The sequence below is a fragment of the Peromyscus leucopus genome, chromosome 6, assembly GCF_004664715.2.
Source record: "Peromyscus leucopus breed LL Stock chromosome 6, UCI_PerLeu_2.1, whole genome shotgun sequence".
NCBI lineage: Eukaryota > Metazoa > Chordata > Mammalia > Rodentia > Cricetidae > Peromyscus > Peromyscus leucopus.
Window position 1 is genome coordinate 83,307,411 of NC_051068.1, and position 21,130 is coordinate 83,328,540.

Here is a 21,130-nt window from a genome sequence, read left to right on the forward strand (position 1 = left end):
GATGCTGTCAGTCTGCCTAGACTCTACACAGATAAAGATGGGGGATGCGTGTATAGAGATGAGGACTGTACTAGTAACTCTTAAAAGAGGCTCAAAGAACCCTGCTGACAAATATCGAGTTCGGCTTGAGATTTCTCTGGTGTTCTTCCCACCTACATTCCAGCCATTCTTGAACTCTGGTTGGAGGCCACTCCTGTGCTCTTGAGACCTTGTGGACAACCTCTTCTGAATTCCCAAAGCACTGATTATTCAGATCCCTCACCCTGGTAGAGTTTATCATAATCCACCCTTGGAACACTTTATAATTATAATATTCTATAAATAATTCATTTCAAGGCGCCCACTCCACCATTCTCTAAAGATCTAGTATCTCCGTGTGCTCGTAGCACTGGGATTAGAAACGATGACAGAAATAAATCTCGCACCATCCCTGCCCCATGTAAGCCCCAAGCCTAGAGGAGGAGGAGGAGGAGGAGGAGGAGGAGGAGGAGGAGGAGGAGGAAGACAGTGATGGTAACCAAGACAACAGATGCCGATAATGACGTAATAATAGTGCTGCCAGTAAAAATATTTGCCTTCTGCTTTATCACACACAAAGACCCTTTTCCCACCTGTGTTGTTATTATTGGCCCATTTTGCCGTGGAGGGAGGATGTTGATGGGGTGGGAACACACCCATCATTAGCCTACTGTGTGAGTGAGTTAGGGTCAAGGTCGGACGTAATCCCAGGTGTCCGACTCGAAAGCCCTCCACACCATGTAGCATCTGGGCCACTGCATCTGTCGTGTCCAGGGAAGGACTGTGATCCTGAAATGGAGGGAGACTGCATCCCCTTCAGAACCTCAAGCAGGCCTGAGGTTGGGGTGGGAACCTCGTTTTTCAGGGTAGGGTTGAGCGAATGCCTCCCCCCCCCCCACTCTCATTCCTAATCTTGCATTCTTGTTAGACTGGGTCTCCGAAACCGGCTCATCCCTACTCTGGAGAGAATGTAAAACAAGGGATTTAGGAGCTAGTCTTGGTCCTAGAATGACTCCCAGACGGTGAATCAGTAAGTACAAGAGGTTGTTCATCCTGCTGCTGAGTTTCCTGAACTCGGAACTCTCTTTCCCGGCATCACCCGTGACTTACCGGTGGTGTAATTGAACACGTCACCCAGGGGGCTCTGTCCTGCTTTGTTATAGGCGAATACGCTGATGAAGTATGTGAAGCCGCATTCGGACAGGAAGGTGCACTGAGGGAGGGAGGTATTGCAGTGTACTTCCAGGCCATCGTCACTCTTCACGAAAGCCACATAGTAATCGCCCAGCTCTACATTAGACCAAGCCACGGACAAGTGACCAGGGGGGTCTTCTTGGATTGTCACTCTCCCGGGTGCACAAGCCACTAGGAAGCAATAAAAAGAGAAGCAGTCATATGACTCTCGTAGGAGACTTTCTTTGCATCTTGGCAGTTATCTGAGATGTCAAGACAACCCAAATCAGCAACTCGGAGTTTTGTAACAGATTGAATTTGATGCAAAACATGTAGAGCCGTGTACCAGAAACATTAGAGGATATTTTTATAGAAACAAAGACTACATTAGACACCAATGAGCTCTCCAAATTCTTTCATTATAACAAATGTTATCTGAAATAATAGGCCATTGGAAGTGTTTATTTGTTTGAAACGGAGTCATATGTACCCTAGGCTTCACTAAAACTTACTAGACATCCAAGGATAACCTTGAACTTCTGATCCTCCGACCTGCATCTCCTAGGTGCTTGGATTACAGCCACACTAGCTTTTTATGTGCTTCTGGAGCTCAAACCCGGGGCTTTGTGCATGCTAGGCAAACACGTTAGCAACCAGCCTGTATCCCCAGCATAGACCACGGGAGTTTGAGAGTCAACTTAAGATGTGTGGATTTTGTCAGATGTGGTGGTGTATGCTTTTAATCCCAACATTTGGGAGGCAGAGTCAGGAGGATCTCTGGGAGTTTGAGGACAGCTTGGTCTACAGAGTGAGTTCCAGGACAGCTAGGACTACATAGAGAGACCCCATCTAAGGAAAAAAAAAAAAGTGTGGGTTTTCATTTTGGGGATATTTATGGAGAGATTTTTGACTTTATTCAGAGATGAAGTCTGTTTGATGTGAGCCAAACAGTAAATGCCTGTAAGTTATCTTTTTCAAAGCGAAAATACACCCATTATGTTTTTTTGCTAACACTTTCTTTTATTCTCACAATAATTACCATCATTTTATAACTGATAAAATGAAGCTCACACAGGATAAATAAGTTGCCCCAGATAATACAGCTAGAAAGGTAAGGTGTGGCAGTTTGAATAAGAACAGGCCCTAGATGTTCGTGTATTTGAATGCTTAGTCGTCAGCGAGTGGCACATTTGAGAAGGATCGGGAGGTGTGGCCTTGTTGGAAGAAGTGTGTCACTGTGGGTGGGCTTTGAGGTTTCGAAAGTCCATGTCAGGCCCAGTCTCTCTCTTCCTGTGGCCTGTGAATCAGGATGTAGTCTCAGGGACTGCCATAGTGCCATAAGTGCCACCAAGTTCCCTGCCATGATGATAAAGGACTAAGCCTCTGAAAGTGGAAGGAAGCCCCCAATTAAATGCCTCCCTGTTCAAGAGTTGCCATGGTGATGGCGTCTCTTCACAGGAGTAGAGCAGTGACTAGGACACAGGGGTGACTGACTCTTTCTGGGGGCTGCGTGAAAACCTTCATAGGGTGGGGAGTTCTAACTGCGGCCTTCTATGCACTCAGTGACCCAACCACATTCTTGAGCCCATTCCATCTCCAGAGAGCATCCTGAGCAGATAGGTAAAATGCTAGGTGCTCAGACAAGTACCAAATCAAACCAAGGAGATAGGTTCAGACGCCCTCCATTTGTATTTCATGCAATAGATGTTACACTATCTTTTCCACAGACATGGATCTCCTTGGCTAATGTTGCTTGGGTTTTTGTGTCAAGGCGATAGTTGTTTTTTTTTGTTGTTGTTGTTGTTTGTTTTTGTTTTTTCAAGACAGGGTTTCTCTGTGTAGCTTTGGCACCTGTCCTGGATCTCACTCTGTAGACCAGGCTGGCCTCAAACCCACAGAGATCCACCTGCCTCTGCCTCCCGAGTGCTGGGATTGAAGGTGTGCACCACCACTGCCTGGTCATAGTTCTTTTAGCTAAGATCAGCATGGACTGAAGTCTTCTGAAGGAATGATTTCAAATGAAGGTCATCCATTCAAACCATAAGCTTTCAAAAGTTTTGTCATCTCTACTTATAAGTCCTCCTGAAACAGAGTTCCCATTTCTGGGCCCTTGGGAACTATAGTCCTTTCTAAACATAGTCCTTTAATTAACAAGTCAAGGTTTTCTCATGGTCAGTACTGACTGTCATACCCACACTACAGTGGTAATTCCTGGACCAATAAGGGCAGGAATTGAAAGTTGGAAGGACTCTTTCAGTAGCACTTAACACTGACAACATGTTAAAAATCAATCGGGGAGCTTTTAAAAACCATTCTATTTAGACTCTATTCCCAGAAATCCCACTTTAATTGATCTTTGGTGGGACTTGAGTATTTAGATTTTAGGAGCATTCCCTACATACTTTTTGATGTGCATCTGAATTTAAGAACACAGGATGGTTCTCTCCTGCATTACATAACTGACTCAGAATGTCTATGTCTCTGAAGTGTTTATCCCTCCCTTCACCCTCAGCCACTCTGTCTTCAGAATCACTTTTATTGTACCTGCTACACGAACCTGTAATTGTCAAAAGCGAGGTCTAATCACCAAGCTTGTGTGGATGACCTCATTAACCATTCTAAGAAGCTGTGGGTCTGAGAGCTTGACTATGTTTTTCCCCTTGAAGAAGAGAGGACACCAGCTTGATGAGAGCTCCAATCCTCTGTTCAGAGTCCTTTTCACCTTACAAAGACATAGTTCTGACCATTGAACAGAGTGGACATGGTTACATTGTCTTCAGCCCAGAGGATCGCAATCAGGTGCGGGTGAGCGCAGATCTCGGCGGCACCTCTTATTATCGGTGTGCCCTGGGGTAAACAGCCTACATGGTCTCTGAGCTTCAGTTTTTGTATCTAAAAGGAAGAGAAAAGCCAGACCTGGTGGTGCCTGCCTGTGACCGCAGCACTTGTGAGATGGAAGCTGGAGGATCAGGAGTGCAAGGCCAGATCCAGCTACAGAAGTGAACTTGAAGCCTACCTGAGCTTTATTAGAGCCTGATTCAAACAAGCAAGCAAACAAACAAGCAAAAACAATAAAGGAGACAACTCACAAAACTATCCTGAGTTAAGTAGTGTAATTATGGTGCCTGAGACGTTGTAGATCTCACTAGATGTTTGTTCCAACTCCCCAGACAAATAGACACTTCTAAATGGAGCAGCAAACCTCCACGTATGTGTCTTTACATGTCTAACAAGGGTATAATTGGGGAAATACTGAAACACACTTAGAAGTAGAAATCTCCCATCTTTAGTTTTTAAAACAGCTTCTACCAAGCCTCAGTCATAAAACATGTCAAGACGTTAGGGGCTGTGGAGACAGCTCAATGGGTCAGAGTACTCTCTTCAGTCGTGAGGACCCAAGTTTCGATTCCTAGAATCTCACAAAAAGCCGACGGCTACGCATGCGTGTGATCCCTGCACCTGACGGGAGGATCTTCCAGACTCACTGGCCAAACCGGTACCTTCTGGTTCAGTGAGAGGTGGTTGAGTGCTTGCCAAGGCAAGAAAGCAGGAGTGACGGGAGTGACGGGAGTGACAGGGAGGATGCCTGCTGTCCTGCTCTGGCCTCCGTGGAGGCACACGTGGCTGCAAGCATCCTCATACTTACATGTGTGCACCACACACACCACACATGGATGAGCAGTTAGTTACCTGTACTGTGAAGAACTGTAAATAACAAAGTGTGTCTTAGAATTTTCAAAACTTTAAAAATGAAAACAGCAAGAAGTTCATGCAGGAGGCTCTCTTGAGCCCTGGAATTCAAGACCGGCTCGGATAACATGAGACCGTGTCTCAAAATGTGAAATAAAATAGCATATAATGAAATAAGAGAAAGATGAAAAAGAAAAAGAGCGAAAGACCAGGAATAGAGGCCACACTTGTGAATGAATGGTCAAAGGAGTGCTTTTTGCAATATATAATACATGCTTCTCCATTGATATTATTTACTCATCAAAACCCTCAGCTCAATACTTTCATTTAGACCAGGGTTAGCTTTCTTTTTTCTTTTCTTTACAAAATAGTCTATTATTATTATTGTCATTATTATTATTATTATTATTATTATTATTATTATATTGTGTGTATGTGTAATGTGGGGGGGAGGATGCAGCAGCAGGAATGTGGAGGGCAGACACAACTTGGTGGAGTTGGTCTCCTTCTACCTTTGTGTGGGTTCCTGGACTGAGCTCAGCTTCGTGCAGCGAGCACCTTTACCCACTAAGCCCTCCTGACCAGCCTCTCTTTTCTTTTTTGCAGGCAAGCTCTTGCTACATAGCCCCGGCTGGTTTAGTACTCAGTATGTAGCCCAGGCAATCCTCCTGCTTCAGCTTCCCAAATGTTGGGATTACAAATATATGTCTGTCTTAGACCAGGCTTTGTTCTTCACTGCCTCTGGAATAGTCTAGAAGCTTGCTGGGGATTTCTGTTCCCCTTATGGCAGCCACGCCGATCACCAGCCCTGCAGGGCTTTCACTCTTTCTCACATACCAGTCTTCAGGGTCACTGCAGAGGACGGCCTGCTGGACCCAGCGTCGTTACTGGCCGAGACAGAAATCAGGTACTCCGTTCCACACTGCAGGGAACCGAGGCTGCAGGAACTCAGAGCTGTGCTGCAGCTCCGCTGGGAAGAATCGCTGGACGCCATCACGGTGTAGTTGAACGCTCCTTCCGTTGGTGTCCATGAAACAGAAGCCTTCAGGGCCCCGCTGTCAAAGACGACTTGGATATCGGCAGGGGCACGAGGGCCTACGTTTTTGAGAAACAAGAACCCATGTAAGATTTAGCTTAGTAATGCCGAGGCCATCAGGAGATACGAGCCTAGTAGCTGGTTAACGTTAAGTTGTTAATTGGGACTTAGTGTACCTGGGATTGGTAACGTAATGGCCATTTCTGTGCAGACTCATTCTTAACTATGCAACCTGGGTCGTATTATTTAATCTTTCTCTTTGTAAAAATTGATATAAGAGCACTATTTAACACATAACTGACATTTAAAAGCATACTTTGAATGCATAAATATACTGACAAGTGGTGAAAAATCACATTGGGGAAGCCTGGGATGGTAGTATAATTCAGCCCTTGGGATGCTGAAGAAGGGACATTGGAAGTTCACGCCAACCTGTGCTACATAGTGAGACCCTGGGTCAAAAAGACCAAGCAACCAACCAAACAAGAAGAAAACGGGCATACACATGTGAAAGACCGAAAGGGTCATCTGAGTATGTTGTCACATGGTAGGTCAAATGTTTTCTCTATTATTGACCCACGAAGCTAAATGCATCCCTTCTTAGGCTGGGAAAGCAGCTCCGTAGTAAAGTGTTTGCCAAGCACGGGGGTAGAGAGTGGGGGCAAGGTTCAGTCTCAGCCCCCACCCCCCTTTTGTTTTTGACCTCTGATGACTTCTACTCTCAACAGCTTGTAGTTCACAGTCGCCTCTAGATAGGCAAGTGGCCCATTCTAAATCAAAGGATAAAAGTCTCAAATATAAGTTCACACGTGACGGTCGTCTTTCCCCCATTCTTATAAACATGCCTCGATGTCTTCACGGTTAGACTGTTTACAGACCTGGAGGACTGAGCCAGCCAGGCAGCTTAACTGCCAAGCCTGACCTGAGTTCAGAATCCCCGCAGTGGAAGGAGAGAACTGACCCCTTCAAGTTGTCCTCTGACCTCCACATGTGTGTCATGGCATGAATCACACACACACACACACACACACACACACACACACACACACACACACACATCGAAGTAAGAAAACTACTTGTTAAAAAGCTGGAGAGCAGGCGCTCATGAGGAAAGGTTGTTGGCCTCAGGTCTCCTGGGGAATCTGCACGGACTGGTTCCACGGAGCACATCCTCCTCACACATCTGAGGTACAGGGAAGGCTCTGCCTGAGGAGACAGTTAGACACTGACTCATTCTGTTGGAGGAAGGCGCCCTCCCTGTTTCCCTTACAGGCCATCTTGACAGGACCTTTCCCCCATACGTGGTCTGCTTGTCCCCAAAGAACCCTCAGCTTCTCCCTTGAGGTAGCGCGGGATCAAGGCTGAGAGGGGTTGCCTGGAGTGTCTGAAGACAACTAACTTTCCAACCCAAACATAGGTGACTTAGGGAAACAGGTGGGACATGGGGAGACTGTCAAGGGCTGACCTGGGTGCTCCAGAATGCACATGCTGACTCGCTGCCCCTAGCACTTCAGAAAGTGACCTTCTTTGGAAATAGGGTCGTGGGTGATATAAGTTAGTTAAATGAGGTCATTAGGATGGGACCTAATCCAACAAGATGATGTCCCTAGAAAGAGAAGAAATCGGGACACTGACGTATGCATATAGAGGAAACGCAAGGTGAACAAAAAGATGGCCACACACAGGCCAAGGGGAATATACCTTTCGGATATATCCTTCCTTAGTTCTCAGGAGGGACCAACCCTGCCAATGCCTAGATTTTGGGTAAGCTTAGCCTCCACAGCTGTGGAACAACTGATTTCTATTACTTAAGCCACCCAGCCTGTGGTATTTTCTGACAGCAGCCCTAGAAAGCTGACACAGAGACAAAATCCAGGCTCTAAAACAGGAGGAAACAGTGAGGTGCCCTGGTGCATGACAGCTGGGGGCAGACAGGGCAGGAGTCAAGGGCAGCCTTGCTACAGAGTGAGCCCCAAGGAAGCTGGGGAACTCGGTCTCAAATAAAAACCAACAACACCAAAGAAAAAACCCCGGGGAAACAAGCAAAAGGGAGAGAAGAAAGCAGGTGGTGGCATCTGATTCTCTTTTGACCCGGTCTCAGGGACCATCACATAAGAGTAGAAAGAGATCGAGAGAGAGAGGTTGGGGAGAAACCCACGTGGAACAGTGTCTCTGGACATGTCAAAACCACTGCATGAGCGAACTCCAATCGGCTATGGCTGCTCTCCGAGGCTGTCACAGATTGAGCTAGTCAGCATCCCAGCATTGAGGGGGAAGGCATTCAGGAGCCCTTGCCATTAAGTGAGGAGCCATTGACAGTTGATGGCTTCTGGAGGAGGGAGGGGCAATTTATTTAAGGGCGTGGCTCCTGGTAGGCTGACTAAGCTCCAATGACCTTACACCCAAGAGTATATGGGCAGCACAAATTAGTCTTGCTGGATTATATTTTTTAACTTTTGTTTTAAATTTATTTGTTTTTATTTCATATGCATTGGCGTTTTGCCTGAGTGTATGTCTGTATGAGGGCATTGGATGCCCTGGAACTGGAGTTACAGACAGTTGCGAGCTGCCATGTGGGTGCTGGGAATTGAACCTGGGTCCTTCGGAAGAGCAGCCAGTGCTCTTAACCACTGAGCCATTTCTACAGCCTCTGCTGGATTATTTCTTAAGGCGGGCGACTAGAGAGAGGGCTCAGTGATTAAGAGCACTGGCTGTTCTTCCAGAAGGTGGGGGTGCAGATTCCCAGCGTCTACATGGTGACTCACAGATGTCTGTAACTTCAGTTCCAGGGGATCTGACACTCTCTTCTAGCTTCCTCAGGCCACAGGAATGCACATGGTATACAGACATACAGGTAGGCAAAATGCCTATATACACTTTTTTAAAAAAAGACATGAAGCTGGGGATGAAGGATGAGGTGGGTGTGGGAGGAGTTATGGGGAGCTGTAGGGGTGAATATCAACGTATATGTTTAAAATTCTCAAAAACTAACCCAGCAGAGGTGGCGCACGCCTTTAATCCCAGCACTTGGGAGGCAGGTCTCGAGGCCAGCCTGGTCTACAAAGTGAGTTCCAGGACAGCCAAGACTGTTACACAGAGAAACCTTGTCTTAAAAACAACAACAAAACAAAACAAAAAATTCTCAAAAACTAATAAAAATATTATTAAAAAAGAAACCAGGTGGCTCTTTTGTTCCCTGCCCTGGTGTAGACGATCCTATCTGGGCACAGGGTACTGTGTACATTCTAGCAAAATCCTTTGTTACACGTGACCGTAACGTCCATTTCTGCATCTTTGGACAGGCTCAGTTCTTTGGGTACAGGAATTGCTTCTTTTCATCTTGTACTCCCAGCAGCTAAATGTTTCCAGGAAGATGAGGGGGAGGAAAGAGAAGGGAAGGGTGGGAAGGGGAGAGGAGAGGAAAGAGGAGAGGAGGGGCCAGGGCAGGCAAGCCACTAAAAGGCCCAGGAAGGCTGGTTTGGCACAAACATCCGAGGCATCAAGCCAACCCTGAAATCACCTTGGGGCTGCTCGCCATCCTTTCCCCATATGAGTACTATGTAAGGCAAACCCTCTCTTCTCCCTGAATTTCTGCTTAGCTCATAAGCTATGAGATTCCCATTCCAAACTTAGAGAAAGCTGAAGAGACTGATTGCAGTTTCTTCCCACCTTTCCTGGGTCCTCCCCTAAGATATCTACTCTGGTCAGGTTGGTGAAGGTCTGGCATTTATTACACACACACACACACACACACACACACACACACACACACACACCCTTGCTCCCTCTGATTCTTCAGATTCTAGCAGCTGAATTTGGACTTCCGGTTTTCATGCTTAGAGCACCATCCCTCCCCCACCCCCCACCCCCCTCCTCCCACCCCTCCCCCCCACCCCCCACCCCCCCCCCGGTGTTCCTGGGGTGGAAGGCTGAGAGAACACATTACACTCCCACTGGGCAGTTCACAGCTAGAGAAGGGGCGGTGGGCAGCCCCACGTCAGCTTCAGCCTTGTGCCAAAGTGTCGGGGAGCTATAACATCTGAAACAGAGTCTCACGTCACGCCCAGGGGCAGCAGGGACTCTCTCTGTGCCTGCGTCCCTGGGACAATGCTGGCTGCAGGTCGGCACACACTCACTAAATGTCTGTTGAATGAATGAATTCCTATTTGCCTCAGTTGCTTTTTGTTTAGGCTGTTGGCTTGAACACAGGAGGGAAAAAAGCAGGGAATGCTTGAGTTGGTCCAACAAGACCAGGAAGGCACAAGGAAGGACTGACTGACGACTGGTCAACCTCACCAGAGCCCTTTCCTTCTGGGATCTGGAATGTGCCCGCTGCAGTGGACTTGGCTACCAGAGCGGGAAGCGCTGGGCTCCACCTCTCTCAGAGAGCTTTTGAACTGCTGCCGAGGAATAGTCAAGGCACTATAAATAACTTCGTAGAAATTTAAACAGCTGTTGCCAGCTGCTCCGTACTCATCACTTATCGTTGCTCTCCACGGCTGCGATACACGGCCCCCTCATTAATCAAAAGGGAGATTGTTCAAGGTTGAGCTGAGGAGTCCTTACTGGTTCTCTGGTTGCAGGTGGAGTCATCCCCAGGGATTCCATTGGCATTCCACGCATAGGCCTTTATAGTGTAGAGAGTCCCGGCATCTAAACTGCTGAAGGTCAAGGAGGTGTTTGTGGTATTCTCCTTCCAGACTCTACCCAAGCCATTGGCTCGCATAACCGACACAGAGAAGCCGATGGCCATGTACACGGCATCCCACCTCACAAGGATGGAGTCTGGACTCGGAGAGCCAACTTCCAGAATTGGTGCAGCCAACACTGTTAGTAAAAACAAAAGGAAACCGTGAATGCGTATCATAAAACTCTGTAGAGAATAATTCAAGTTATCGAGGGATAAATATGTGCAAGTTGACAATCCATTTTATTCATATTATAATGGCGGACTTCCATTCAGTAATTGCTAATGGGAGCTGAGGACGTAGCCCGCCCGGTGGTAGAGTGCTTGCTTGTCTGACACCATGGAGGCCCCGGGTTCATTCTACAGTATGATTTTTAGGAAAGCCATTGAAGTGTACATTAATAACAAATGATGTGGCAGGAAATGTGGACAGTCAAGCAGGAAGGGGTGGTACACGCTTATAATCCCAGCACTCAGGAAGCTGAGGCAGGAGAACTGCTTGGAGTTCGGGCCCAGCTTAGGCTATCCTGTCTCAAAAAATCAGAGGTAGGAAGACACTAGAAAACACCAGGCCATACTTTCAACTTGCAGTTGGTGAGAAGTTCAAGTGTCCATAAAAATGAATAAGAAAAAATGATTGTTTGTACTATTTTCGTGTGCAAATTACTTTTATTTTTCAATGCTGAGGGTGAACTCAGAGCCTTGTAAATGTTAGGCCAGCACTCTCCCACCGAACTAGACACCAGTCCTTGCACATAGCTTTTCAGAAATATGCCCAGGTGTGACTTTATGAAGTGAATTGAATGCTAATAGCAAATCCCAAAACTTTTGTTTGTTACCGTATCTGCCATATGCTCAGTGCGCCACAAAATCTGTTCTATGTGTTCCCTGTTTGGCATGGGTAAAAACAGAAATCGCTTGTTCATGGATTTAAAAGCATTCTGCTTTTAAAGTTGCCCAGAAGTGGATTTTAATTCCAAAGTAGAGTACTAGGCATTGAAGTGTCAGTTTCTCCACAAATTACTGAGTCAAAATAACAAAAACAAACAAAAATTGGTGGCTTTTGCCTCTGGGCCTTGCATCGTGGAACTCATGTGTGCACAAACCACACAACACATTTGCAGTGCTGTTAAAATTGATCTAAGTCACCAGCAGACACTCAGACCGCATTAGCATCCCGCTCTCTACCTGTCTTCGCCAGCTTTGGAGACGAAGCCTCGCTTTGTCCAGAGGCACCGATGGATCGGATGGTGATTTGGTACAAGGTCGCAGCCTTCAGGCCTGTCACAGTGCCTGGGGAGCTGGCCACTGTGGTCTCAATGACTGTGTCCCCATCTTCAGCTGTGAGCAAGTAACTTGTGGCCCCTGGCACAGTTGTCCACTCTACAGTGATACTATTGCTGATTTTTGAATATGCCTGATCAATAGTTGGGGTTTCGGGTGCTGGAAGATATTTTTGAAGTTATACGTTAGCCAGGGTACCCTACAAGGATGACATCTTTCGTCACTTCCTCCCTAAACTACATTTTTCTGGTTCTTCCCATGAACATGAGCTTAAGCTTCCTTTTCCAGAGAAAGAGGGAAGCTGGGTGTGGTGATGCACATCTGTGGTCCAGATACATAAGAGGCGGAGGCAGAGGGATGAAATTAAGGCCAGTCTGGACAACTTCACAAGACTCTGTGTCAAAATGTAAAGTAATAATGATCACGATTATAATAGGTATCTGAATGTAGCTCAGTGGTAGAGCACTTGCCTAGTCCCTGGCCTCAACATCCAATATCACAAAAAAGAAAGAAAAGAAGAAAGGGGCTGATGCCAGGGCTCAGAAGGCAAGGAGGCTTGCCATCAAACCTGGCGATCTGAGTTTGATCCCTGGGATCCACATGTCATAAGGAGAGAACTGACATCTGAAGTCCTCTAACCTCTATACAGGCATTGTAACATGTAGGTGCATGCATCACACAGACACACACAGAGGCATGCATGCACACACCACACACACCCGCTCACACCACACACACAGAGACATGCATGCACCCCATACATACACACACAGAACGTAGAGACACACCACATACATTCACATACACACAGAGGCATGCATGTATACCACGCGTGCGCGTGTGCGCGCGCGCGCGCGCACACACACACACACAAATAAGTAAATGTAATAAAAATACAAATTTTTAAAAAAGTAGAAAGAGCTAAAGAAAGAGAGGGGGAAGCTAGACGGAAGAACTGTTTTCCAAGACAGCCAGAGCACAGCCATCACTTCCCAGCTGCCTGTGGGCCACTCGGACTTTCCATGCTTTTAAGTAAGCTAAGTAGGAGTGGGAAGAGACTGTGGGAAAGAGCTGGGAAGGGGGAGAAGATAACGGAGGGGCTTTATTCCGGAGGCTTCTCCTCTGGTGTTCTGTGAGTTTCCACGGCTGCTGTGTCATTGACGTCCTCCCTGCCCCCGCCAGGCAGCACCGCTCCCAGCTGGGCCCTCCATGGCCACCTCGCTGCCTGTGGTCACTTTCTCATGACTCCGCACATTTCCCAAGTGGGCTCTAATCTAACCCAGGAAGGAGGAGAACGGAGCTTTGTTACAGTCGCTCCATAGCGCTTTGTTACCATCAGAGCAGAACAACTTTCAGGTTCTTCTGTATACAAGAAACTCATTCTTCCTTCGCCTGCCAAAATATACGCCTCAGTGTAAGTAAGGCTTAGATACTGAAGCCCTCCGGGGCTGACTGCAGTTTGCGTGGGAATGTTCCTGTCATGAGCATACAGCAGAGCTCTCGGTTTACGATATAGGGTGGAACATACAGTGTGAGAATCAGATCTACCAATGGAGAAAATCCACAGACACACACACACACACACACACACACACACAGACACACACAGACACACACACACACAGACACACACACACACACACACACACACACACACACACACACTCTGTCCTGTATCTTGTAGGAGATCCAAGCAGAAGAGATCAATAAACATATGCTGTGTTTTTAATTCTGAAACTGGCTCTCCACCTTTTAGTGTTAATGGACTCCCATTTGTTGAGCACAGTCAAGGCATGCCAAAACTGAGGGGCGAGCCACACATGGCTCAAACAAACAAACAAACAAACAAACAAAACAACAACAAACCAAAGCCAGGTATGGCATGCATGCCTGTAATCTCAGCACTCGGGGGTGGGGTGGTGTGGTGGTGTCCTCCTCAACTTCATAGAGGGTTGGAAGAGGCCAGACTATTTGCAACCCTGTCTCAAAAACAACAGCCTGTGGGAGCCCGTTTTCAAGTTCCTCGTGGCTTTACCCAGCAGGTCTGCAGAGAGAGGATGACTGGACCACAGGTGTCTGAGATGGTCTGCACTTGGCTGTGCTGGGGGGAGGTCTTTTGCTCCACCCCTTGGCATCTCTATAAGTATCCTAGGGCAGAGACCATCAGGGCCTGTTGGAATAGGTTCCAGGCCCTCTCGAGGCTATCCTGTATTTTCTATCTGTTTATCTCTGCAATCTAAATCCTTCTATCTAATAATTCCTGCTGCTCGCACTCAAGAAGACTCTGGGGAACTGTGGGGTTGGTGGGTAAACGCCCCGCAACAACCAAAGAAATCCAAAACCATCGATGGCCAAACCAACCTTCCCAAACCAACCAAATAAAAAGATTACAGGGCAAGAAGACAGAATAAAAGCCAAGTGGTTTGCCAGCATCAACTCTGCCTGGATTTCCCTTCAACCAAACCCCTGGGTGCACAACACAGACAACCTTCTCTTTCTGTCCCAGTAGTCAAGAGAGTGCGTGTTGGCAGCCACTCAGAAATAATCAGGCTGCCAAAGGAACAAAGTCTTCACTGTCCTTTGGCCAGATACTTCTGGAACACCATCCAGGAGTATCTCTTTGTCACAGAAAGAAAATCATGCTGGTCATATGTGCTGGGGAAAGGCGGGGGCCTGGTGGCCTTTTGCCAGTGAAGCTGATTCTGCAGGAAGAGTGGATGCCCCTTCTGTCCCCTCAGAACCAAGAGCCCCCAGGAGGGCCTCCCTCTCCAGTCCCCCTATCTCTGGTCTGCAAGCCTTCCCACCCCACCCTCGGAGCGTCATTTCCCTGTGGTCTGTGCCTCCTTTCTTCTTATTCTCTGGTGTCTCTCAACGCCTTCTGTTTCCTCTGTCCCACAGTTTATTTCAGCTCCTGTGCTAGACAGAACTGCTCATCGGAATGGACAAACTTCTGGGAAGCTGCAGACACAGAAGGCCTGGTGACCTTCATGGAGAAGAGCTAAAAGGCGGGCGTGCACAGACTATCTCCCACAGGCCGCCATACTGCCTGAGCACGCTGCATGTTCCCATCCCGCTGAGCAGAGAAGGGGCACACAGGCAGCTGTATCAGCAGAGTGGAAATCAGGGTGGAGAAATAGCAAAGCATCTGGATTCAGGTGTTCTGGGTTTGAGGCCTGGCTCTGCTTTTTATTTTTGTGTATGAGTGACATGTAAGCTATTCTCGTGTAAGTTTCCTTTGAGGAAACCGGGTAACTACACTTGAGGAATTACTTTGAAATGTGTAAAATACCTGTAACTTATGATTACTGTAAAGATTAAACAAAAGTATATGTAAAGGTATTTTGAACCTGTCTCATTCCCTTCCCCGTGTGTGTGTGTGTGTGTGTGTGTGTGTGTGTGTGTGTGTGTGTGTACCAAGGTAAGCAAGCATGGATGGGTTTTGAAAAGCCAGATCATACAGTATAGCCATGAGGGTCCAGTGACAGTGAGACTCTGGGGTAAACATAGGCAGGAGACAGACAGAGACACACAGAGAGACAGAGACATAGAGGGAGACAGAGACAGAGAGATAGAGATAGAGACACACAGAGAAACACAGACAGAGGCACACAGAGAGATAGACAGACAGAAACACAGAGAGAGACAGACAGAGACACAGAGACAGAGACAGAGAGAGACAGAGACACAGAGAGATAGACAGAGACACAGAGAGACAGATGAGACATGGAGATAGAGACATAGAGAGAGAGACAGAGACAGAGACAAAAATAGAGAGAAACAGAGATAGAGACACAGAGAGAGAGAGTATGCCTGATTCACAGTTGGCTCTCAGCAGATTTTCTAGTGCCAGCCACAAAAGCAAATTAACGGAGCCCTCTAGACCAGTGGTGCTCAACCTCCTGATGCTGCGACCCTTTAACACAGTTCCTCACGTGGTGGAGACCCCCAGCCATAAAATTATTTTTGTTGCTACTTCATAACAATAATTATGCTATTGTTATGAATCATAATGTAAATATCTGTGTTTTCTGAAGGTCTTAGGCAACTCCTGTGAGTCATTCGATGCCCCCAAAAGGGGCTGCAGCCTTCAGGTTGAGAGCCGCTGCTCTAGAAGATAAGACGCCGCATCCCAGTGTTCATGGGGGAATGGCATGGGCAGATGCTCTGGATGGGAGCGTTTGAGTGTATCAGAGCCGGTGAGCCTGATGTAAGGAGCAAGTGGGACCCTCTGCTGTAGTGCAAAGGAGTCCTGGTGTGGCAGAACGAGACCAGGTGGGACCAGACTTTGAGGACATTTTTTTCCGTGAGAGGGATGGACTGGGAGACAAATGGTGCCATGACAGGTTTCAACAGACCTTCCAAGAACTGAAGAAGCAAAGCCGCTCTTGAGAGGCTGGGGGGTGTGGCTCAGTTGGTAGAATTCTTGCCTAGCATGCACAAAGCTTTGATTCCATCCCCAGCACCTCATAATCCCAGTGGGGGCCTATAATCCTAGTACTTAGGAGGAAGGAGATCACAAGTTCAAGGTCATCCTTGACTGCACCGGGAGTTTTAGGCCAGCCTGAGGGACATAAGACCTTGTCATAAAGTAAAATAAATGCAGGGCTTTGGGGAGAAGATAGAGCCTGGGAAGGGATAACTGAGAGGGATAAAGCTGATTCCAAGGAAGCAGACACATCTATTGGCACTGTTTCTCCTCTGAGACCAGGTAGCATCTATTAATAAGAGGCTTGGAGATTCTGCTTGACAGGGCTAAGCTTTGTCCCCCTCCACCCGTGGTGCTAGAGACTGAGCGAAAGTTCTCACACGTGCTAAGCATGCTTCTGTAACTGAGCTTACCACCCCCAAGCTAAAGGATGATTAAATTATAGTATTATCATTTAGTAATAACATGGGTGTGGTGATATTTTGTTGTACTATAATAAAATTTGCCTGAAGATCAGAGAACAGAGCCAGCCACTAGATTAAACACAGAGGCTAGGCAGTGGTGGCACACACCTTAATCCTAGCGTTCGGGAGGCAGAGATCTGTCTGGATCTCTGTGAGTTCAAGGCCACACTGGGCTACATGAGATTGATCCAGCCTAGAAGAGAAACAGAGCCAGGCAGTGGTGGCACACACCTTTAATCCCAGTATTTGGGAAGCACACACACCATTAATCCCAGCATTAGGAAGACTGAGATAGGAAGTGAAATGGCTGGGTGGAGAAAGGCATGTAAGGTTGAGGAGACAGGAACTAGTGTAGTTGAAGTTTTCCTGTGTCCCACCTGGCCGGTGACAAATCTCTCTCACCCACCAGTCCTGCAGTCACTTGGACCCAAGTAAACACACAGAGGCTTATATTAATTAAAACTATATGGCCTCATGGCTCAGGCTTCTTGCTAGCTAGATCTTACATCTTAAATTAACCCATTTCTATAAATCTATACCTTGCCACGCAGCTCGTGACTTACCAGTATCTTTACATCTTGCTTCTCATGGTGGCAACATCTGGCAGCATCTCCTGACTCAGCCTTCCACTTCCCAGAATTCTCCTCTCTGTTTATCCCACCTATACTATACTTCCTGCCTGGCTACTGGACAATCAGCATTTTATTTATCAACCAAATCAGAGCTACACATTCACAGTATCCTGAAAAACATCCTCAGAAATTAGAGAGCCTTTTGGCTGAGAACTCAGAGATATTCAGTCAAAAGATTCGTGGAGTTGGCGAGGTAAGAAGTAGCTGTGGCTTGTTCCTTTGTCTCTCTGATCTTTCAGCATTTACCCAAATATCTGGCTCCAGGTTTTTATCATAAGACCATTTAGGATTTGTGCAACACATGGAGTTTTTGTTTTGTTTGTTTTCCTTTGCTTTTTGTTTGTTTTCTCTCTTTCTCTTTTCTTTTTTTTGGTTTTCGAGACAGGGTTTCTCTGTGTAGCCCTGGCTGTTGCTGTCCTGGAACTTGCTCTGTAGACCAGATAGCCTCCACTCAGAAATCTACCTACCTCTGCCTCCCGAGTGCTGGGATTAAAGGTGTGCACCACCAGGAGCAGCTTTAATATTGTTATTTTATCATTATTAAAATCTGGGGAAGAATGATAAGAAATTATAAATCCTATCTGCCCCACTCTCTCAATCTGAGAGAGAGAGAGAGAGAGAGAGAGAGAGAGAGAGAGAGAGAGAGAGAGAGAGAGAACTGAGAAGTAGGGGTGTCAAGTGTCAGGCACTCCTTGGGCTGATGAAAGGGAAGACTTTATTCCCTAGATGTGCATATAACCACACTGATGCATCCAAAATGAAACCCTTTGATTTTCAGCATCTGTGAGTTTGACCAACTCAGAGAATCTAAATCAGCTCAAAGTCCTCAAAGCCCAGACACAGATCAGTGGCAATGCCAAAGCCCAAAGAGAAGTGCACACATGCACGATGGAGCCTTTTCCACAGTACAAATCAGATACAGTTCATCTATTGAAAAGCCAAGATGAATTCGTTAACAGCATCACTGGCATCAAATCTAGCCCTCCTGATTTCTCTCCAATGGGATGGATCATGTTGTGACTAAAAGGAGACCATCTGAAGATCTCAATGAGTCCTGGGTTTACCAGGATTTTGTAAGACACAATGAAGTCTGATTTTGCTACACAAAGGGCCGCTCTTTATTTTTTTAATCACTTATCAACCAAGCAGAGTAGTGTGTGCATGCGGTGCCTGCTCCTTAGGTGACTGAGGCAGGATTGCATAAGCCTGGGAAATCAAAGCCAGGCTGGTCAACATAGGGACTCATCTCAAATGAAATAAATAAAACCAATAGTAAAAAAATTAAAAAATCGTTAGGAATGTGGTTAATCAGTCTTTCTCATAGCTTCCTGGACAATCATGAAGTCTCTCAAGAGTAATATAATGATGATGGGCTGGAGAGGTGTCTCAGTGGTTAAGAGTACTGGCTGCTCTTCCAGAGGACCCAGGCTCAACCCCCAGCAACCACATGGTGGTTCACAGCTATCTGTAACTCCAGTCCCAGAGGATCCAATATCCTCTTCAGGCTTCTTTGGGCACCATGTATGTGTGTAGTACATGGACACACATGCAAACAACACACCCATACACATAAACAAATTTTAAAATTTTTCAAATAATAATATAATGAGTAAGAATAAAGCAGAAAGTTAGTTTTAAAAGCCAACTAAATAGCTGGATGTGGTGGCACACGCCTTTAATCACAGCACTCAGGAGGCAGAGGGAGGCAGATCTCTGAGTTCGAGGCCAGCCTGGTCTACAGAGTGAGTTCCAGGACAGCCAAGACTACACAAAGAAACCCTGTCTGGAAAACAAAACAAAACAAAAACTACACTGTATATGTATTGGTTTTATGAAACATTAAAATGTAGCCATATATTCAATGTAAAATTTCCTAATTCTACATTTTTTTATGATGTTGGCAAAACAATAAAAACTGTTCCAGTGTGTGTTGAATCACTATGAGAGTTTATCTCTAAGAGAGCTGATTTTTATGGGTTTTTTTTGCCGATAATTTAAAACCTATTCAACATAAATTGCTATCCTGTGGACTTAGATTTATAGATGTATGAAGCAGAAAGTATTTCTAAAAAAATTACTGTGGCCTCCAGTCATTTATTCAAGAAAAAAATGTTGATTGAAATCTTTTTTAAATAAGGAAATTTCTTTTCAGTTCTGAATCATTATATTACTGGATTGATCTCAAGATAAGGCTAGATGTACAAAGCTCTCTCTCTCTCTCTCTCTCTCTCTCTCTCTCTCTCTCTCTCTCTCCTCCCTCCCTCCCTCCCTCCCTTCTTCTCCCTCCCCCCCTCTGGTTTGCTTTTTTGAGACAGGATCTCCTGCACCCCAGACTTGCCCCACAATTTTTATGTAGCCAAAGGCAACCTTTACCCTCCCACCTCTGGCTTCCAAGTTCTGGGACTATAGGTGTGCACCACCACACCTGAAACAAAGTTTTTTGTTTGTGTTTTTTCTTCGTAGAGAATCTCGAAAGTGTAATGTAGCATTTCTGTTTGTTTGTGTTTGTTTGTTTTCTAATGTCTCAGAAGACAAGTAGGAACATTATATAGGTAGATCATTGTGATGCGATTTTACTTTTTGACTGGACTGATGATCACTGTGGTAGTTTGTCCACAGCTAACTGGATGGGAAACGTGGTGCTGTATTATAGTTCTCTCTAGGAAGACCTTACCAATTATGCGCTCTCCAGCACCTTTTAGAGTGGTGTTAGCCCCCAGGGTGCATGCTCAGCAAATGTTGATACCCGCCCTCTATGATAGTCTTTATAGACGAGAGTAGAGCAATCAACAGTGGGAGTTAAAATCAAATATAAGAAGGGAAAACTTGCATGTCAGAAATTGTTACCTGTTTTGGATGAAATAACCTGAAAAGGAAAATTTAGAAAGTTAGAAGAATAAGGAAAAAAACAGCATTTGGGGAAACAAAACCAACACATCAACCAGAACACAATAATCACGATGTTTCTGTGCACAGTGAGTAGCTTTCCGTTCTTGTGAGTGCTTTTCTGTTCAACTCATTTATTTATCATAAAGCAACACTGAAAATGACTCCGAGCCTGGGCACTATCAGATTGTGTTACTATTTCATTTTCGTCTTGAATCTGCCTGTTGAACTGAGTCAGAAGCTGTTGACAGATTTTCTTTCCCCAGAAGTCTTTGTTCTTGAAACATGATGATATTCTTGTCTCCCTTCCTTAGTACATCTCAAACACAAAAACATACCATCTTAGTATGATTTTAAGGTATTTCTAGTTACATTTCCCTACTCCTCAGCCCTTCATAAAGAGAGAAAGATGGGTATCTTTTCCCCCTAACTAGTTGTAGTTGATTGGAAAGGCAGACTCACCGTGGTCAGACAGAGGAGAGTGAATCCTATCACAGACAAAGACTTCTTGGGTCTTCCAGCCATCCTGTTAGACGAAGTACTCACATAGCACAAACCGGTGATCTGGGTCCTCTTTGGCTCCCAGGGTCACAGCACAGCACCGAAGGCGAAGGTCGCAGAGTGCAGGGCTGGGAACAGACTCTGGAAGTCGCCTCTCCTTTGGCGCAGTGCTTACCTGTAATGAGGGACACTGGGGACTGGCAGGAACAGGTACTGCAAAGACTGAAAAAAAAAAAAAAAAAGAGTCGGAGAAAGCCACGCCAGGCAGGCCAAAGAAGCTCCTGTAACCTTTTAATAAATTTTACTCCTGGCATAGTAGACCTTTAATCCCAG

General features: G+C 46.1%; 1 protein-coding gene across 1 annotated transcript in view; it reads right to left on the reverse strand.

Annotated features, from left to right (window-relative positions):
• Fndc7 (fibronectin type III domain containing 7) overlaps positions 1-20,908 on the reverse strand; it is a 34,635-nt gene extending 13,727 nt beyond the window's left edge. Inside the window, exons 1-6 of the mRNA XM_028879309.2 lie at positions 20,759-20,908; positions 20,258-20,276; positions 11,793-12,047; positions 10,484-10,744; positions 5,719-5,976; positions 1,129-1,383 (exon numbers count right to left, since the gene is read on the reverse strand). Coding sequence (XP_028735142.1) covers positions 1,129-1,383; positions 5,719-5,976; positions 10,484-10,744; positions 11,793-12,047; positions 20,258-20,276; positions 20,759-20,821 — 1,111 coding nt within the window. The 5' untranslated portion in view covers positions 20,822-20,908. The remainder of the gene's footprint in view (positions 1-1,128; positions 1,384-5,718; positions 5,977-10,483; positions 10,745-11,792; positions 12,048-20,257; positions 20,277-20,758) is intronic.
• Between the last annotated feature and the right edge of the window lie 222 nt (positions 20,909-21,130).